Here is a 22,051-nt window from a genome sequence, read left to right on the forward strand (position 1 = left end):
TAAATTAAATGTGTAAATATTTGCATTAGGGAAGACCCGTTACTAATGTTGCGAGAACTTGTGGGTCGACCCTTTTGCCTATTATATGTACAATTGACGTAGTTATCTGTTTATATATGTATATATTGGCAATAAAATATGTTTAAACTAAGGAAATACAAAAAATACAGTTATTTTGTGCAAGTGGTGCGTCTTTTAACGGGATATTCGTTTGAATGGATTTTAAAATCACGTGATCCCCGATATCTGAAAAGGGATAAACACGAAAGTAGGATGAAATAACCATCCCTGTCAGCGAAAGAAAATACAAAAAAAAAAAAAAAAAAAAAAAAACATTCGTTTTTCTGCACATGTTTTGACTTCAAACGAATTTTGCACGGCTGTTGTAATGTTTAGTATATTTCAAAATGTGTAGTCTTTTTAAAAGATTTTTTTTATTTGTCTTTATTTGGCACCTGTAACCACCAAGATTATCCAGCCGAGAATGAAAAAAAAAAACGTCTGATGTATCGCCCTCCCGCATCGCTTGGCGCCATTTTGTTTCTTAACGTTGCGAAGCGTAACGTTTGGCGTTCCGCCAGACGTCGCTGAATTACACCTTCTTCGCCTTAAATGATTTTCCAATCTTAGCTTTGCGTAAATAGGCATCAATATTGGTTACCAGTGGGCTGGTTTTGGTAATTGAATATTTTTATTTTAGGAGATTAATTATTCCCAATTACGTGATTTGCCCAACTAGAAGGGACCTGGCACTATTCCTAAAACAGTGGAAAAAATACTGCAAACTTGTTATAAAAGCTATTAATGTTACAAAGTTCAGATGAGAGGATTTGTCTTACACAATAACGGGACGAAAACATGGTGTTAGCGATAGTTTTGTACTAGATATGTTATTTAGTTGGTCGAAATTACACGCACGACTGATTACAGTAGTATTCGAGATGACTGCGCCCTCACGATGTCTGCGACACTATCGAGATGCCTGCGACACTTAACTAAAATCCAAGGGGGATATCCGAGGGGATATGCCTTTTACTGGCCAAGTATTATATCTCAATCGATCAGATATCATGTCTTTATATAATCTACGACAGAAATGTTTTGGAATTTTCACGTTACTGTACCCGGTCAAAATACTGGAAAATAGTCCTGTAAAAAGCTCTTTCTGTTGTTTGATAAATGTACCTCTTTATAATTGATATAGTCATTTTAGTGAAAATTGAAATAAACTTTAACAAAATCGTACAGAACTACAATGAACGTGCGATCAATTACCTGAAAAATATTTTACTGTTGGCAAATGGATTTCATCAAACAATAACTTTAAAATGTATAGAGATCATATCTTGCTTTTATCTACTTTCAATACAGCAGTTGAATAATATGTTGTTATTTCTTTTGATTATTCCTACATTCTAACTAATACGTGCATGCATGTCAGTAAACCGTTGAAGAAAATTAGTTAGACGACTTTTTAATTAATTTTCACCGGAACTTCGTTTTCAGGAAAATCCAGGACTGGACAGGGCAACTGGCGTCAATGCATGAAAAGGGGGAAGTCATATTTAGTAAATACATGTACAAGACAGGTACAATTAAAAACGTGAAATGTGTTACATAAAATAATGTAAGACGAGAAGATTTCATTCATTTAAAGAAAAAGTTCTGAATTGAATTTATGCAGCTTTTAATGATATATTTATCTAATTTATAACTGAAATATTACAAATTATAACGACCGCCCTCTACGAAATGAACATTTCTGGCCAAATTTCTACGAAATGAACTTTTATTTTCTGAACTGTGACGTTAATGAAGAACCACACTTTAACTTTTTTTCAGAGCCCACGTTATTGACTGGTACCAACAAAAACTGAAAGATATTTCTGATTTAGATCTGTGTATATTTTTACGTTTAATGCATCAGTGACGTTTCCATGACGTCGCAAACATGACCACTTCGCGCACTTTTGACGTCAGATATACGGGGACAAAATCTGCCTTGAAATTATTGTACCGGCAATATTTTTTAACATAAACCCATAAATTATACATGAAATGAAAGCTGACATGAAACTCCAGACGATGATTTAATCGGAATTGCTCTACCTTTTCGCGTAATAAAATGAGAGCCGAAAACGAGTTTTCTTTTTACTTAAATTTTCCACAAAAAATAGCTTCGCTCAGCATTAAAAAAAAATCCATCCGTAATTTTTTTACCAAAATTGAATATGTTTTACACTAATACGTCCTGTAAATATGTAGTAAAAAACAGACAGTTTTACCGTGCCGTTTTATGGCTATAAGCACTTTTTAAGCATCACTACAGTAACATTTTTCGACGCTGAAAAAAATGATGTGAAAGATATGGCCCTTAAGGTTAGGCAAAAAAAGTTTGTTTCTGGTAACATGCTAAACAAATAGGGTAGGTAGCTAAAGTGCCGCCAGTTTTTATTTACACTTTTACAATCAACTATAATAGATTTTTATTTAATGATGATTTAATCGGAATTGCTCTACGTTTTCGTTTAACAAAATGAGAGCAAAAAAACGAGTTTAGTTTTTACTTGAATTTTTCACAAAAATAGATTCGCTCAGCGTTAAAAAATATCCATCCGTATTTTTTTACCAAAATAGAATATGTTTTTCACTAATACGTTCTGTAAATATATAGTAAAAAACAGAAAGTTTTACCGTGCCGTTTTGTGGCTATAAGAACTTTTTAAGCATCACTACAGTAACATTTTTCGACGCTGAAAAAAAAAATGACGTGAATGTGAAGATATGGCCTTTAAGGTTAGGCAAAAAAAGTTTGTTTCTGCTAACATGCTAAACAAATAGGGTAGGTAGCTAAAGTGCCGCCAGTTTTTATTTACACTTTTACAATTTACTAATATAGATTTTTATTTAATGATGATTTAATCGGAATTGCTCTACGTATTACACAGGACGTATTAGTGTAAACCATATTTAATTTTGGTAAAAAAATTACGGATGGATTTTTTTTTAATGCTGAGCGAATCTATTTTTTTGTGGAAAATTTAAGTAAAAAGAAAACTCGTTTTTTTTTGCTCTCATTTTATTAAGCGAAAACGTAGAGCAATTCCGATTAAATCATCGCCTGGAGTTTCATGTCAGCTTTCATTTCATGTATAATTTATGGGTTTACGTTGAAAAATATTGCCGGTACAATAATTTCAAGGCAGATTTTGTCCCCGTATATCTGACGTCAAAAGTGCGCGAAGTGGTCACGTTTGCGACGTCATGGAAACGTCACTGATGCATTAAACGTAAACATATACACAGATCTAAATCAGAATTATCTTCCAGTTTTTGTTGGTACCAGTCAATAACGTGGGCTCTGAAAAAAAGTTATAGTGTGGTTCCTCCTTAACTACAATGATATCGACATTTTTAAAAATAAATATGACAGATCAAAGGTATATATAACAAATCGTAGATACTTTATACGTTTGTCGCTTTTGTAGTTATATTTATGCACAATATATCCCAATTATCGCATAGTGCGGCAGTTTTCCTATGATCTTTGCAGTATGTTAAACATGGTAACACACTAGAATATTTCAAAAACTCGATAGTTATCGCCAAATTCAAAACTACATGAAATATATGAAATTCTGAGATTTCTCAAATGTTTCTTTTTCTTTGATTTTTTTTTTTTACAAACAAAACAACAAGTTTTACAATATGTTTGGCCAATGAAATGCAAAGATTTAAAACCAATGCAGAAATCTGTTGGATACTTTTATCTGGGGAACACATTTTCTAAAACAGAAGTTTGTGTTTCAGTCAGCGAGGTGCAGAAAGGGAATCAAAAGAGTAAAAATAATAATAAACAAATTTAAATGAAATTAATATATAAATTTTAATGAAAAAAACTATGCGATAAAACAGTTATAATATGTAATGCTCGTGTGTTACGAGGATATATCAGAGCTAGGGGTACATCTCGGTATTTTTCTCTGCACATATCTGTCTCGGCCTACCGGCCTCGACGATATGTGCAGAGAAAAATACCGAGATGTACCCCTAGCTCCGATATATCCTGGTAACACACTCTCACACATACTATAACTATCACATATTGTAATTTGTTGCGACCGCGTCATATGAAATAGACATGTTCTTCCCAAAACTACGAAATGGAGTTATTATTTAACTCATGGCTTTAAATTCAAAATACAGATGTTTTCACAATGACAATAACAGATATTTGTCAGCTGTCTGATATATATTTCAATAAAATATGTGAAAAAAAAACCCAAACCAAGTAACATAATAGCAGACTAGGTTTGACTGTGTCAATAAAATTGGAATTCTATTGTTGTGAAAATGAATGTACTCCATGATCTCAAAGGACCAGAAAATATAACAACACCGAGTCCAAGTACTGGGAGACCTTTTACAGCCGCCACACGGTACTTAAAGATTGTTGTTGTGATTTTAAAAAATGTGAAAAGATATCGTTGGAAGCATAGAGCGAAACCAAGTAACATAATAGCAGACTCGGTTTGACTGAGTCTGTACATGTGAGATAATGAAATGTGTAACATCCCTCACATCCCCTAGCACTGGCTTAAGCGGCATATATTAATATCGCGTCGTACTAAATGGTATTCCAGTCTACGAAATTTATTTTCCCCATTGTGTTTGTTCTTAAATTTCAGTAATGGAACCAACACTTCTGTGATATTTGCAGTTGTGAAAAGAACTATGAATATTTTTTTCAGATTAATTATCATTGATTGTCTACCGGCTTTACCATATGAACCACATCACGGCAAAAGGTAACATTAATGAAATGACGTTACATAATAGATGATATTAATGGACACATGTGTTCAAAGTTAGTATTTTAGTATTTGCCGTCGGTGCGAATCATGCCAGGGCCGGTCTGTTCGATTTACTAACATTGGGATATAAGAGTCCTGTGTATGGGTGCACAATCCCCCAAATATAAATCACACACTTGTAGGAGATCCTACGGTGCCCCTAAAGTTAAACGAAATAAAAAAGTCTCACATTACCTAATTGGAAAAAATGTGTGTAACATGTCACTTTAGGGGCACCGTATGATCCCACCTACCCTCATGGCGCCCATTCCAATATTCCAATATCAGTCAATAGTATTAGACTTTAAAAACAAACTGAGTTGGTATCGATCAGTAAATATGTTTGTTGAAATTCAGCATGTTTCAAAAATCAATACATAGAGAAGTACTAAATTAGGTGACATTTGGTAGGGGCGGGAAAGGAGGGGGCTTGACCTCCAAGTGACTCTGCTACAAATTACTAATTTAAAACCTGAAACTGTTTTATTTGATTAAACGCCTATTTTTACGTAAAACATATTCAACACATAAAAAATACGTCTAAAAATTAAAACAGTTTAAAAGATGTAATAAATAAATGAGCATAATAAAATATCATTGTGAATAAACTATTAGTATTCTAACACGACCAGCAACACGTAGAGCAAAATCCATCTCAGGTTATTTATAAGAACTCAAAAAACGGGTTATTCTACGATAAATTAACCACGACTGGGAACTTTATTATTTCTTAATTAAACAAAAGATCGGGCAAGATAAGATTAATAAAATATTGTTTTGTTAGGTTTAACGGCGCACCTATATGGCAAGCCAATTGTCCAATAATTACGTGAACCCTAGTTCACGGTCGAAAAACTAGGATTAACGATCGATAAACTAGGTTTTTCGAACATAAAACTAGGTTTTTCGAATACTAACCTATATTTTCGAGCGAAAACATAGGATAACGCCGTGAACCATAGTTCACGCTCGTTAATGTAGGTTCACGATTGTAAACCCCAGTTCACGGTCGTACATAGGATCACGTTCGTAAACTATGGTTTACGAGCGTGAACCAGTGTTTACGAGCGTAAACATAGGATAACGATCGTAAACATAGGATAACGACCGAAACTCATAGTTCAATCGAGAAACCTAGTTTATCAAACGTAAACCATGGTTTGCGGTCGATATATTAGGATTATAGAATCAACAATGAATTTCGGGCGTGAACATGGGTTTACGGCCATGAACCTATGCTTACGATCGTGAACCATAGTTTACGGACCTGAACCTATATTTTCGGGCGTGAACCTATGTTTACGAACGTGAACCTGGGTTTACGAGCGTGAACTTAGGTTTACGTTCGATAAACCAGGTTTTTCAAACGTAAAACCATGCAGGTTTTTCAAATACTAACCTATTTTTTCGAGCGAAAACATAGGATAACGTCGTAAACCATAGTTCACGCTCGTAAACGTAGGTTCACGTTCGTAAACCCAAGTTTACGGTCGTAAACATAGGATAACGACCGAAATTCATAGTTCAATCGAGAAACCTAGTTCATCGAACGTAAACCATGGTTTACGATTGATATACTAGGATTATGAAATCAACTATTAATTTCGGCCGTAAACCTATGTTTACGAGCGTGAACCTAGGTTTACGGCCGTGAACTACAGTTTACCTTCGTAAAACCGTGTTTATCGATTTGTAACAATATGGCAAGCCAATTGTCCAATAATTACGTGAACCCTAGTTCACGGTCGAAAAACTAGGATTAACGATTGATAAACTAGGTTTTTCGAACATAAAACTAGGTTTTTCGAATACTAACCTATATTTTCGAGCGAAAACATAGGATAACGCCGTGAACCATAGTTCACGCTCGTTAATGTAGGTTCACGATTGTAAACCCCAGTTCACGGTCGTAAACATAGGTTCACGTTCGTAAACTATGGTTTACAAGCGTGAATCGGGGTTTACGAGCGTAAACATAGGATAACGACCGAAACTCATAGTCATCGAGAAACCTAGTTTATCAAACGTAAACCATGGTTTACGGTTGATATATTAGGATTATAGTATCAACAAATAAATTCGTGCGTGAACATGGGTTTACGGCCATGAACCTATGTTTACGGACGTGAACCTATGTTTACGACCGTGAACCTTAGTTTAGGGACCTGAACCTATATTTTCGAGCGTGAACCTATGTTTACGAGTGTGAACTTGGGTTTACGAGCGTGAACTTAGGTTTACGTTCGATAAAACCAGGTTTTTCAAACGTTAAACCAGGTTTTTCAAATACTAACCTATTTTTTCAAGCGAAAACATAGGATAAAGTCGTAAACCATAGTTCACGCTCGTAAACGTAGGTTCGCGTTCGTAAACCTAAGTTTACGGTAACGACCGAAATTCATAGTTCAATCGAGAAACCTAGTTTATCGAACGTAAACCTGGGTTCACGAGCGTGAACTATGGTTTACGCCCGGTATCTGACCGGTATCTGATGTTTTCACTCGAAAATATAGGTTAGTATTTGAAAAACTATTATAATAGGTCATATGGCGACTTTCCAGCTTACTACGTCTTCAGAGGAGTCGTCCATATGGGTTACTGGTGGCGACTATAACACGCACATACGCACACACACACACGCAGACACAAGTCTTTTCGTCGCAGGGCCTCAATTTAGTAATTTTTACAATGTACAATTATTCCGCTGCACCGTTTTGTTTACAAATTACGGTTTTTGACAGCTCATGTTCACAAGATTTTTGCGGTTTATTTCGACATGATATAATTTCTTAATACTTCATACATTCAGCATTGATCTAAATTGTAAGTTTCATGATTTTATGCCTTAATAATCCTCACTTTGAATCATTGTTAACAAAATATTTTGCTCGTTGATTCAGATAGTGAGAGTGAGATAGGGCACTTAACTCTCGTTTTTGTCATTTTAAAACGTAAGTATCCCGGCACAACCAGTTTCCGACCACTTAACACGTTTTCTGTCCAGTTTTGTTCACGTGTAAGTCCAACTCGTTTGTTTAGTGCCTCACACTTTCTTTCAGCATAAATGATAATTTGCCTGCTGCACAGTAAATGGGCCAAATGTGTTAGCATCAAAGTCAAAAATTAAAGTTAAAGATTTCTTACCTGTTAAGCCTTTTTCATGAAGTTGTATGTTTTAACTTCATGAAAAAGTAAAATAATAGATAACTTTTTGCTGATTTTTGTTTTTATACATCATTTTCTATCAGTGGTTGGGCAAGGGGACGGACGTTACATGGCAATGTAAAAAGCTTGTTTCTGAAGCTGTTTACTGTCATTTAGATGAGAAAATTCACCAAATCAATAAACCAGTACATCTTTACAAGAAACTTATAAAAAATTTGCCAAAAACAGAAAAAAAAAATTTTTTTGTTATTTTACCTGTCGAAGCAGAGAAGGAAAAAAACAGCCATTCTCGTATTTTTTCTGTTACCATATATAATATTACACTTAATTGGAAAACAACCTTTTAAATAAAGACACAAGAACATAAGTTATTAAACAATTCAGTTTTTTGTATATTTCTTTTTTATTTAGGCTTCAAAACTAGTAAAGAGAAACTGATGGTAAAGGGGGACGGACGTTACATTAAGAGGGGACGGATGTTACACTAATTATATACATTTGTTTTTCAAGCTTTAATGTTGCTTTACTGAATAAATACAGATTCTGTTAATGTTAAACCTATCTAGATGAATGAAAAATGATACAAAGTAATAAAATAAAAAGAAATATGCTGAATTAGAGTTTTAGACAGGAAAAGAAAACAGTATTTTTTAATAAGGAAATTGATAGTGTTCGTCCTATGTATTCACTGACTTAATGAAAGGTGTTTCTAAATTTTCATTATTATGCTAATGTCATTCAATAAAAGATATGTGTGTGGTAATGGTACATCTTACTGCTAGAGTTAAGGAAATGAGGATGGACGTTAGTCACGTTACAAACGTCACCATAAATTCTAACAATTTTTTTTGCAAAAACTATGTTGAAGCATAAAACAAAACGAAACAGAACAAAACGAGAAAACGTATTAAAATATTTCTTTTCATGAACATGTAAATGATATGTATCATATAATATCATACACTTTTAAGAAAGTGACAGTAATCATCATCTCAGCACAAGAAGGGGATAAGAGCTCTGACATCAAACACTTTTTTAACTGTCAGAGGTGAGGAGGATCATTTTGTTTCATTTTGAATTTCACAGATACAGCTATAAATCATATTCATATACACAGATTAAGAAACATCCCTTAAGTATGTTATCTGAAAGTAATGCTGAAACTACATTTATATAGAAAGTATTTTCTAACTGGGGATAGAAGGAAGGATCCATTAGGAGGGGAAAAATATGCTGTACTGACTAAAATACTTTTTTGATCCTTAATATGAGTTTGAAAAAAACAAACCCTGGACCCTGTACAACAGTTGGTACATTTACTTGAAATATCTGTGATTCATTGCCATGACACATCAGATTTTGTTTATGAAATGATCATAATTTAGAATTTTTTGTATTTAATTTAAGGGTCTACACAACCATATGGCCATCATCACTGGCATGAGCCTGGATCATAAAATAAGTTCAACTTAAAAGAATTTCACACATTTAGTCCCACTCCTAATCTGCATATGACAGAAAGCTCCTCCCCTTTCTCAGTTTTTCAAAAGAAATCACTTTGTATTATACAAGGTTCATTAAGAGAGTCAGTGTTTTTACAAGACTAGGTATGGATCCAGAAATGTATATACAGGGTCCAGTTTTATGGCACCTTGTATAACGCTTAAGTTTTCCCAAAGTATGTGTTTATACAAGACTCGTTAAGAGGGTAAGTGTTGTTTTTAGAATCTTACAAGGATCCAGAGTCTAGTATATACATGTATGAATTGGGCCCAGTTAAGTGGATCCATTTTATCAGTTTTGTTTATTTTTCTCATGTTGTTTTTATAGCCAACTGTTGTTCCAGCAGAGTCTCGTTACATGTGACATATTATTCTTTTGAATAATGTCCTCATATTTGTAAATAAATGTTTTATTGGGAATGATTTAACACACAGCATCTTTATTTATCAACATATAAACTACAAAAAGTTACTGATGGATAACAAAATCAGAATATAAGAAATATTTAATTATCACAATTTTTGTAACATCCGTCCCTTTTCTGTAACGTCCGTCCCCCCTATTTTTCAGATGAAGATAATACAAAATCATATAAATCTAAATGAATGTTTTTATATATTTATTACTTATTGATGCATGTCCTATCAAACATGAGTTAGTTTCATTTAAATTTCCTCACATAGCATAAAAAAACAAAGATTTTTGCTCCAATTTTCAGGTTTTTTTTCTAGTTTTCAATTTAAAATACTCAAAAGTATGGAAAAAAAATTTTTCAACATTGTTTTTGATAATTTCATACTTTTTACATATTGTTGTGAAATAATAGTATCAGATATTACCATCAAAACATTAAAACACTGTATTTTGTACAAAATTAAGAAAAGCATATATAGGGGGACGGACGTTACAGGGACGGACGTTACACATAACTTTTGATATTTCATCATTTTTTTGCCAGCAAGGCTGCAGATCTATTTATTTTTCATTTTTTCATGATAGGTATGTCATTAGGCATATATGAAAGTAATTAATATCAATATATTCATATTCAATTGCAAAATAATGGTGGGGGACGGACGTTACACTTTTTTTCACGCAAATGGTTTTTTGGTTGTTAAATATGATTTTTTTACTAAAATGTCCATTGATACGTGCTGCAGGCATTTTTTTCATATTCTACATATACATAGTAAGACAGTGAGCAAGAAAATTTTTTTGAATATGTAAAATTAAGACATTTTGTGTTCAATTCAAAATTTAGCATTTTTGTTAAAAACAGTAGTGTTACACAAGTCACTTTTTATTATCATATTAATAAAAATGTAATGACTTCAGTGATCATCAATGTTATACATCATTTTAAAGGTAATAAAATTATCTGTTTAAAGGTATTCAAATCTAACTTATATTTTGTTATTTGAAAATACTGTAGCATTTTTTGAAAAGTGTAAAAATCCAATGCTAACGCATTACATGAAAAAACAGCCTATTTTCAGCCATAAAATGGCTTTCAAATTTTTTTGGGGTTGATTATGTAATTTTTTTTTTACTGCAGCATTTGAATACTAATAAGACATATTTAAAACAGTTTTAACAAAACTTGAAACAGATGTTCCTCTATAAATAAAATGCAGTTACATGTTTTTTGAAAAAATTGGCCCATTTACTGTGCAGCAGGAAATATATAATTTAAGTTTCAAGTTTCTTACTGAATCCCTGGCATGATCTCTATTTTTGAAAGTTGTCAGCAGGAAGCCATGCAGGAAATTTACACCTAAATCCGACCATGTGTGGTATTTTTGCTATTACAAAAAGAAATGGCACTTTACTTTAGTTTCTGTAGTTTCATTTCACCATGGCAAACATAGAACAGCCACAAATCAGGTCTGCATGGTAACAAACATGAGAGCCAATAGGAGAGATCATGTTTGCATACAAATCTGTTGTATTTTCTATTTTTAGAACTGATAAGACAAAGGTCGGGTAGGCAGATGCCGAGCGCCCATGTTTTTTTTGTAAACAGTGATGTTTTTCTAACGGCTTATACTTTCTTAAAGCACAAATTATATCAATATTTTTTTGATCAATGGAAAGGATATAAAACAAGCAATTTATTGATTACTTTTAATTGTTATTTCGAAATAAAATGGATTAATTATGAACGCTTAATTTACAGTGTTTATTCTAAACCTTTGGAGCATCGTTACGCTGCTATTTAAATCATATGTCATTTGAAATGGTTTTTCATTTAAAAAAGATATTTAAATCAGAAAATATGAAAATCTTAGCCATTTCAAAACTTTTTGGATTTTTAAAATCCATAAATTAGCAAAAAAGTTATAAAAATTCCGATCCCATACACAAACGATGTAAAAACATTTGTTTAGCCCACCACCAGATAAACAGGTGTTAATGCGTGACGTCACGGAGATCTCTCCTATATGATAGAGCAATAAACTGTAGGTACACTAGCCTGAATTGCAGCTAGACTACAAGGGGAAGGATGAAGTAAATAGCAGGCAATAGTTAAAGCATTATCTAAAGAGCTATATCATGTGCGCAATAACTCGAGAGAACCTAGGTGTTACATCTGCTACATTGATAACTGTCAAAGAATGCAATGTATTACTTTACTGCTAACCTTTGGATCTTCGATTATTTCAAAATGCTCAGAAAATGAAGAAAACTGTTGTAAGGACAGGCATCAGAATTGCATTGGTATAATAATTTTGTATGATATGATTTACAATTTTGGTAGGAAACATAAGTTAAGGAATATACATTTAATGCAAAAGATAAGTAAATAATGAATATTGGTTTAAGTAAGGATAGGTAGTAGCCAAGGGAACATGCAGGTATTTTGGTAATAAGAAAAACCTCCTGAAAACATGGTACTGCTACATAAAAGGAATTTATAAACATTTCCAAGTATCAAAACTGAGGGAGAATAGGTTTCTAACATGTTCTGTCTCTGCTGTTAACAATGAAACAATTACAGCACAGTCTGATAAATTTGGCTGGTAAAGATTTTTATCATACAAAGTCTTAGATGGTCGAAAATAGATGGTGGTCGGAAATAGGTTTGGGGATGTTAGGATTACAATTTGATAAATTATTGACAGTAATTAGCACTCTGTTTGCAGTAATCAGAAGCTTTTATCAATTTTGTGTTTTTCTTGGGACTGAGAATTGAAACAATACTCTTCATCAAAATTTATGTTTTATTTCATATTTTAAACATGATTGTGCTCAGTTTTTCTAATCCGTTGGGAAGATTTTCATAAAAGTTGCATCAGTTGTTAACTTCATCAAGATGAAGTGGAGATGGCATAAGTTTGGTCTCTAGGTCCAAGGTCAAGGTCGCACTTAGTCCAACAAATTTGATGCGATTTTTAAAAAAAAAATTCATATGGGCAATATCCCAACTCACGTCAAACACTCGAAAGACCAAAATAGTGGAAGCAATTTCCAATGAAATTTTCATTGCTGCCGATGCTTTACATGCTATAGGTTTAAATGCCGATTATGTCACGAATTGGCCATAAATTCAAATAAAACATACATGTATCGAAAGGGGATTCAATTCCTCATTGATTTATGTAAAAATTATCAAATAATAGCCAAAATTATGAATTTTCTGGTGATTTAAACCTATGTATGTACTGTACATGATTAAAGTTTACTGTGTCTACACGCCAGTACGCGCAAGGGATAACACCAGTAACTTTACATGACTGTGTACTGTGATATATCCTCCATTATTTTAGTCCTTCAAAGTTTTGACGTTTAGATTGCTCCGTCATAAATATAAAACAATCTGAACGTCAAATTATTTTGACTCTAGTACTAGGTCACACTTGGAGGTCTAAGGTCAAATAGCTTAACTTAGTGTCTGCTCCATATTGTCTAAACTGCTGGGGTGGTTTCCATAAAACTAAGGTCATTAATTACCCCATCCAGAAGACAAACAGAGTGTACAACCCGGGTCAGTAAGTCCAAGGTCAAGGTGACACTTTGAGGTCAAAAGTTAAATAGTTTAAATTTTGTGTTCAGTCCATATATTTTAAACCACTAGAAGAATTTCAGAAAATTAGTATCATTTGTTACCCTCATTCAGATGACATGCAGATTGCACAACACAGGTTGTTCGGCCCAAGGTCAAAGTAGTCAAAGGTCAAATCGCTTATATTTGTGTTTGCTCCATATCTTCTCAACCACTGGAAGGATTTTCATAAAGCTAGCATCATTTGTAGCCTTATCAGATGCCTTGTAGAGTGTACAACCCAAGTCACTGGGTCCAAGGTCAAGATTATACTTGAAGGCCAAAGGTCTTGTTCATAACGTTTTACTTTCCCTGATCAAAGGGGTGTCTAGGGGTATTAATCAACTGAAGTGATAGCTCTAGTTACTTGGAAAAGTGTTTTAAATGTAAGATCACAAAAAAATGACAGAATAACAGAATAAATTAGAACTAATCACTACCCTCTAGGAAAGTGCAGTTTTTGGTCAGTTGATCCGTAATTGACTGTCAGGTTAGCTCAGACCTTTCAAGACATCTCAACTAGTGTTAAGGTGGGGAAGTGTTTGATTGTAACACAAGGCGTATGCACTAGTCACCATAAAGGTTACCTTAAGTCACTTCAGCAGTTCTGGGTTCATCAGCACTTTGTCTTTTCAACAAGATTTTCGACAAGACTTTTGAGTGGAGTGGAGTGGAAACTTCTTTTTATGAATTCATCTGAAGGGACAAGTAATTTAAAAGATGTAAATGATTGTCTAGATAGCTAGAATGTAGTTCTGTAAATGGCGAAATTTGAAAAATATGAAATTTTATTATTAGTTATGCTGCTTTTGGCAGGGTAACATTGGAGATAAAGGGTTGAAAGCAGCATATATCTCTGTCCTTATATATAGTAAAGATTGGTTTGTAATTGAAAGGAATTTTGCAATTGATGAACTTAGAAAAAGATGGATTTTGGTCATTGTTTACTTGTATATAAGTTTATTTATAGTCTCCACTAACTCATATGGGCGACTCCTCTAGAAGACTGTTTGTTATGTTAGTGGGAGAACAGTGCATGGTAGAGAGGATGTTCCAATTCTAGCAGCTTCCCTGGTTCTTAGCATGCCAGAGCTCGAACTCACGATCCCTGGATTTGTAGTCTGACAGTGTTACCACTGCGTCTGCTTTTATTTGGTCATAAGTCTTTGAATGGCCTAATTATAGGCTGGATGGCTGAACGACTCATATATTCCCCAGCACTTATACATATTAGAGGATTCATTTGTAAGAATATAACTTAAATGATTTAACATTGTAAAATTAAAAAAAAAAAGGAATTGAGATTTTACCAATACTCATAAAATTCCCTAGTTAACAGTAGACTGATCAGAGAGGAAGGGTAGAAACAGGCATTATTTCAGGTAGAACTCATGTATATGTAATTTTGGAAGTTGCAAAATTAGAAAACCCTTGCTTTTAAACAGTAAGTGTTGATTGGTAACACTGTAATTTTGCAAGTTATGAAATTTGAATAATATGAAGTTTTATCATGGGTCATAGAATGGTTTAATGGTGATTATTTAATTGAAGTATAAATACATTGATATAAGTGTTTTCTTTTTTCTCATTATGATAAAGATTACCATAATTTCACTCATACATGTGTTTAATATTTTAATTGGTTTGATTTTTCAGATTGAAAGTGATTGGATTTACAAAATGTCAGTTGTGAAAGAGGGCTATGTCAAACGGCATAGTAGTAAGTTATCATTGTTTTTCTTTGTTGCCTTAATTCGTAAAGAATTTTCATTCTTAAAGAACTTTCAAATATTTGTTGGAACGTGTAGTATAAGCTTGTGTTACTTACATCCATTCTTGATAAAACAAATCATTTCAGTTGTGTTCGTAGTACATTTTCATAATATATGCTATGACATACAGTTAGAGAATTTGATTTTATGTGTTGTGATCATTATTGTAATAAGAAAATTCAGAAGTTTAATCCAGTTGATATTTTTTTGTTAAGTGTAAAATGCTATATGGAGTGAAAATGAAGTTTAAACAGTGCTGGTATGTATGGCAGTACAAACTTACTGTTTTACAGAAAATATGTTTTCGGGAGGATGGAATGATGTATATTTAAAGCTTTATTCTGACAGTAATTTACTGGCTTATAAACGGCAGGGAGATAGAGATGCTAAAGTACAGATACGGATGCAGGTACCATTTATTTATCTACAGGGTTTTCACCTATAAAGGGACTAAAAATTGGTGGTTCGCTTTTAGCCCCATTTATAAGAGATATGAAAAATGTGCACAATACAAAAAAAAGTCCTGTATATTGCCATTCTAAAGATGACCTGAAAAAGTTAGTTTTGGTGTGTTGAACTGATAATGCTGGAATTGCATATCACCCGTCCCTAGATTTGCCACCTAATGCCACTCTTTGCCACTTATTTCCATGAAAAAAGGGTGGCAGTTGGTGGAAATAGGTGGCATTAGTTGGCGTTTGGTGTAATTCAGCTCTTTTTTCACCTAAGTGGTAAATTTGCCACCAAAAGCCACTTTATTTTGGTGGCATTTAGGTGGCATTAGGTGTAAATTTGAACATAGTTTTTCTTTATGGTGGTAGAAAGGTGTAAAATTGGTGGAAAGTATAACATAGTTTTTTTCATGGTGGAAATCGAGTGGCGTTTAGTGGAAAATAGGGACTTAGCAAATTTTCTTGGTGGCGAATAGGTGGAAAAGAAACTTAGAAATTTTTGTGATGTTTGATTTAAAAGAGAACTGTAAGACATTGGATTACCTGTACAAAAATCTTCACATGGACTCAGGTTGGAATCAAGGTATAATGGGACTTCAGGCCTAATTGACACGGAACCTGACTTTGCTAAAACTGCACATTGACAACAGCTCGTAGAACACAAAATGCTCCCCGCCCCCATTTGATGCGTTCAGTAACTGTACAAGAAACAGAAATCATTTGGTCACTGTGCACTGGACGTTTGATGTACTACCTTTAAATCAATAATTATGGGCCATTTACCAGTCATAAGTGACTTCTGTATGGAATGTGATCTTAGACCAAAGCATTCTCTAGTTATTGGGCAAAAAAAGTTCTAGTGTTCTGGGTCAATGTGACCTAGACCTTTGACCACTGACTGACCTCAAAATCAGTAGGGGTCCTCTGCCGGTCATGATCAACCTCCCTATGTAGTTTCATGATCCTAGGTCAAAGAATTCTCAAACTAACATCCGGAAACAGCTTAACTGTTCCAGCTCACTGTGACCTTGACCTTTGACCTACTGAACTAAAAATCTATAGGAGTTATCTGCTAGCTATGTTCAACCTTCCCATTCACTTTCCTGATCCTAGGCTCAAGAGTATTAGAGTTTCATCTAGAAACTGTTTAACTGTTCCAGGTCGCTGTGATTTTGACCTTTGACCTACGGGCCCTCCAAGTCAATATGGGTCACTGCTGGTCATGACCAACCTACATATAAAGTTTCATGATCTTAGGCCCAAGCATTCTTGTGTTATCATCCGGAAACCAATTGGTCAACATACCAAATGACCGACAGACTGACCAACATCTGCAAAACAGTATACCCAGGCTCGTCTTCAAAGGGTTTCATTAAAATCAGAATAAGTCTATGCTGACTCTAGCTGGACAAAAATAATATTCAGAATGGTATACAGAAAATTTGAATTTTCGTTCTTTTGTGAGACAGAATATTTATTGCTTCTTATAGCTTTGCATTATATTCAATGAAAGACAGAAAAGGTGGAAAATAGGTGGCAACTAGTGGAAATTGGTGTTCTAGCTGAATCTGAAAGATCATTTTTAAATGTGTCTGCAGTGTATTATTTCTGCATGAGAGAAAGTTGGTTAAAGATAAGATTAATGATAGATCAAGTTACAAGCTCCCACACAAATGTATAGAAACAACCCCAGGTGGAATTTGGGTCAGTTAAGATTTATATATGCAGGCAAACATCAGGTCAGATGCAAAGAAATAGTTCTTGCCTATTCTCTTCATTAATTGAAAAAAAAGAAGTGTTTATAAAAAGGATGTTTTTACAATAGCTTTTCAACTTAAGTATTTGACACCTTCTTTAGCTGACCAAGAAAGTGTATGTGTGGAATCAATTTATCTGTGTAGTAATACCAAAGTTTGAAATCTGGCATTTGATGAGTCAGCCTGGGAGAAACTGGAAACACATTGTGAGAGGTAACAATATCATACTGTTTATTTTTTTTAATTATTACTGTCTTTAACATTGTCTTAATTACTCTAAACAAATACTTGAATTTGAAACAACATTTACCAAACTGCTTTGAATTAAAGTAAAAAAATCTCCTTCTATGTCTTCGGAAGTTTGGCAGATGGATAAATCCCAGATATTATTTTCTGGAATATAGCTCAATCATGTTTATAACACTGTTTGTAAAATTGTATCATTTTGTAATTTATTTACATTATTGATTAGCACTTAGGATACAATATGTACTTTAAACTGTTCATACCAGGTACCTTCTGTGAAAAAAGTGCAACTTTGTGACATGATATTTCTGCCTGACTGTATATACCTGAGCAGCACACAGCTTATTACTGCATAAAAGAACATATCAAGATAATTTTGAATCAGGTAAATATTATGTTTTTATAAAAGCTAATGTTTAAATAACCCTTATTTTTTAAAGAAATACACCAATTAATAGAAATTCCTGGCATATTATATGATAAATATTAATTATATGTGATGAAAACCCAAGTGCTATTACTACCTTTTGCCAAAGGCGGAGTGATATTATTTTTGGCGTTGTCCTTTCTTTTTTATCTGTCCGTCGGATTAACTGAAAATGCTTGTAATTGGAATAATATTTTTATAGCTTTGTCTATAGAATCACTAAACCTCATGTAATTATTATAAGCTCATTAACACTGCTTAACACATGCTAAGTTATTTACCTAATAAAAGAAGAATTTCCCCTTGATTTGGTTAAAAATAGGGATTTTTCCTGCATCTATTGATGGATCTTCATGAAACTACAAAAATGTAGATCACTACAGGGCATGTGCATGTGCAATTTCCATTAGGATCACTTCAGTAACCAAGTTATTGCCCTTTAATTGTTTTTTCAATCCATAAATTCCTACATAACAAATAATCCATTGATAATATTCATGAAATTTGACACAAGAGTAAATCACCTTAGAGCAATTGTGCTTCCACATCTTTCATCAATTCTCAAGTTCTTGTTATTGATTCAAGATGCATATATTTCCACAAAACAATGTACTAACCGTTTGAGTGAATAGAATTTTTTCTACAATGTAGATTTTGATGAAACTTCTCATAATAAAGATGTTGCATATTACTGTGAAATCATTTTTATTTGCGTAGAACGAATTTTCGTGTATTTCGCGCTAGAACCAATGGGTGAATTTAAGACCGCGCTGTTATTTATTTATTCATTTATAAATTGAAAATGTGCGAATTAAAGCCCGCGCGAAACAGTCCTTTTTACGTTTGCTTGAAATTTGATGCCAGCGAATTTAAATGATTTCACAGTTTTTGGCATAGATTAAGTTTGTAGAGTTCTTTGTTATGTCAGTGAGTTACAGTTTAGTCTTTCGATTTCATATATTTTCTAGAGGAAATTTACAATTTTCTGCAAAATTATTCAGAATGTTAGAAAAATATATCTATTAATAGATGACATTGTATGGTTTGCTGTTACAGATTGTGTGCTGGAAAAATGGCCTTACATCCAAAGGAGTGAAATTTGGAGAGTCATTCGCCATCGACTTAAGCCATCCTGGAATATGAAAAAATAAGACTGCATTGACAACATCTGATCCTCGTGTTCAGATCTTTTGTGATTTCTTGTGAAGAGTCTTTGATTTTTCATAAAAATAAAAAATATATTATATAATTTGAGTTTTGCTTACTACTGAGTTTTTTCAGATTCAGCAGGTGCAGCCGATTTCCACTAGTTGCGACGTATTTTCCTTATATTGCCAGCTATTTGGTGGCATTTAGTGGAAAATAGGACTACCACCATAGTGGCGTTTTGGTGAAATTTTGTCTGCTTACTGCCACCTGTTAGGTGGCGATAGGTGGAAGTAAGTGGCGTTTAGTGGAAAATATTTTTACACCATAATGGGGGCATTTTAGTGGTAATTTGTCTAAATACTCCACTTACTGCCACCACGAAGGTGGCTATTGGTGGAATTAAGTGGCAAACAAATTTACCACCATAATGGTGGCATATTGGTGTAAAACTGTCTAAATACTCCACTTATTGCCACCTAAAGGTGTACACAAGTGGAAAGAGGTGGAATTTAGTGTAAAACGGGTTTGCCACTGTCCTGTTCATTTTTTCACCATTTTGGTGTCATTTTAGGTGGCATTTTGGTGGAAAATTGTCTAAATACTCCACCATTGAAAAGGGTGGCATTATAGTGGCAAATCTAGGGACGGGCATTATGTCAGTACAAAAAAAAAACATTAACTGTTTATGTAAATAGCTTTGTTATTGCTCAGTAGTTGTTCCTCATATTCTCTTACATCATACGAGTCAAGATTTGTGGCTGCGGCAACAATATGTTAAAGATGTCCCCATTTTCTGAGCTTAGAGCTTCCTCTTCCTATAAATGGCTACCTCTATTGTCAAGCTCCTTCGCAGAGTTGTTGTTCTTGACCTCACATCCACAAGTTCTTCTGAAGAGAAATTGCTCTGGTATTTCTGAATGACTCAACACTTACTGTTTGTACAAGAGTTCTTCATGGTTAAAAGTATTTGTGATTTCAATTTTCCAGGATGTGTGTAAACATTTTGCCTATGGGGAACATGCAGCCAAGAACTTTAAAGAGATGCCACAGTTGCCACCAGGCACAAGTCTCACATGCATTTTAGCAATACCAGAAAAACCTAATCACAAAGCTAAACCACACTTCTTTCTGATGAAAAATGAACAAGAATTACAGTAAGTTCATATACATATTATATTCATCAGGTGAGTTAGGAGGGTAAGAAGTTAGAACCTTAACTCTCACTTGCATTTTGTCAGAATTACGACTTGTTTGTACTTAACAGTTTCAGTTCATCTTACTTTTGTTCAGGGTTAGCTGTTTACATGGATGTATTGTCTGGCATCCAATGTTTGACATCTTATGTCAGCATTCTTAGCTCACCTGAGCAATGCTCATGCGAGTTATTTTGACTGCTCGATGTCCGACATCCATCTGTCTGTCTGTTGTCTCTCGTCTGTCAACATTTAGCTTGTGTATGCGATAGAGGCTGTACTTTTCAATTGATCTTCATTAAATTAAGTCAGAATGATTGCCGTGATAAAATCTAGGTCAAGTTTGAATATGAGTTATCTGGGGTTGAAAAGTAGGTCACTAGGTCAGATCAAAGAAAAACATTGTGTATGCAATAGAAGCTGTATTTTTCAATTGATCTTCATGAAATATGTGTCAGAATGATTGCCTTGATGAAATCTAGGTCAGGTTCGAATATGGGTCATCTGGGGTCAAAAAATAGGTCACTAGGTCATCAAAGAAAATACTTGTTTAAACTCAGGAGACCACATCCAATCTTACTGAAAATTGGCCAGAATATTTTTCCATGAAATCACTAGGTCAAACATGTTTGAACTGTTTGTTTCTCAGGTCAGCGACCTAGGGCCATTTTGACCCTCTTCTTACTTAAACATCATCACATTTGAAACTACCTGCACAAAACTTGGTCTGTAGCATACTGCCATGGTCCTGTCTAAAACATATTCAAATAGTTCAGTTAATCCCCTTGAAGGGGGCCTCAGCAGCTAAATGTAGAAAAATGTTTTAAAAAAACCCACATGAATGACTGTATGGATATTCATGAAACTTTGTCAGTAGCATCATTTCAAGGCCCTTTCTAAAGTTTGTTAAAATTTGGATGCTTCGTTCTTTCTAGGGGCTGCTAGAGCTGAAAACAAAAATACCAGTAAGCAACTTAGTCAGGACACACGGCCCTTTCTGTGGGCCACTAGCACTAAAATTAGAAAAAAAACTTCAAACAATTTTTTCTCAACATGAACAACATGATTGATTTTCTTAAAATTTTGCCTGTAGCATCGTCTCAGTTTTATTCAAAAGGGGCTCTTGGCCCTTTTAGGGGTCACTAGAGCTAAAACTAGAAAATCCTTTGAACAGTTTCTTCTCATTAACTCTTTTAGTGATCTTCACCAAACTTGGCATGTAGCATCCTTGCATGGACTTCCTTAAATTATCTCAAATGGTTCTACTTGGCCCTTGTTTAAGGGACTGTCAGAGCTAAAAAAGAAAAAACGTTTAACCAACCTTTTCTAAAGAATCACTGGATGGATATACACCATCTGTTGCATCCTTGTGTGGATGATGATCTCTCTTATTTGTTTCAATGGTTCTGCTAGGACCCTTTAAGGGGCTGCCAAGGCAACAAAAATAGAAAAAATACTAAACAATTTCTTGTGAAATGCCTGATGAATTTTA

At 33.9% G+C, this 22,051-nt stretch overlaps 1 protein-coding gene across 3 annotated transcripts in view; it reads left to right on the forward strand.

The window, feature by feature from the left end:
- The first annotated feature begins 3,351 nt into the window (after positions 1 to 3,351).
- LOC123548604 (translation initiation factor IF-2-like) overlaps positions 3,352 to 22,051 on the forward strand; it is a 34,953-nt gene continuing 16,253 nt past the window's right edge. Inside the window, exons 1-5 of one of the 3 annotated variants that reach the window (XM_053546338.1) lie at positions 7,588 to 7,676; positions 14,534 to 14,808; positions 15,220 to 15,283; positions 15,629 to 15,744; positions 20,354 to 20,520. In XM_053546338.1, coding sequence (XP_053402313.1) covers positions 15,244 to 15,283; positions 15,629 to 15,744; positions 20,354 to 20,520 — 323 coding nt within the window. In that variant the 5' untranslated portion in view covers positions 7,588 to 7,676; positions 14,534 to 14,808; positions 15,220 to 15,243. Of the gene's footprint in view, positions 3,441 to 7,561; positions 7,677 to 14,533; positions 14,809 to 15,219; positions 15,284 to 15,628; positions 15,745 to 20,353; positions 20,521 to 22,051 lie in introns of those variants that run through there. The other 2 variants (XM_053546339.1, XM_053546337.1) reach the window with 2 other exon arrangements.

The sequence above is a fragment of the Mercenaria mercenaria genome, chromosome 6, assembly GCF_021730395.1.
Source record: "Mercenaria mercenaria strain notata chromosome 6, MADL_Memer_1, whole genome shotgun sequence".
Taxonomy (NCBI): Eukaryota; Metazoa; Mollusca; class Bivalvia; order Venerida; family Veneridae; genus Mercenaria; species Mercenaria mercenaria.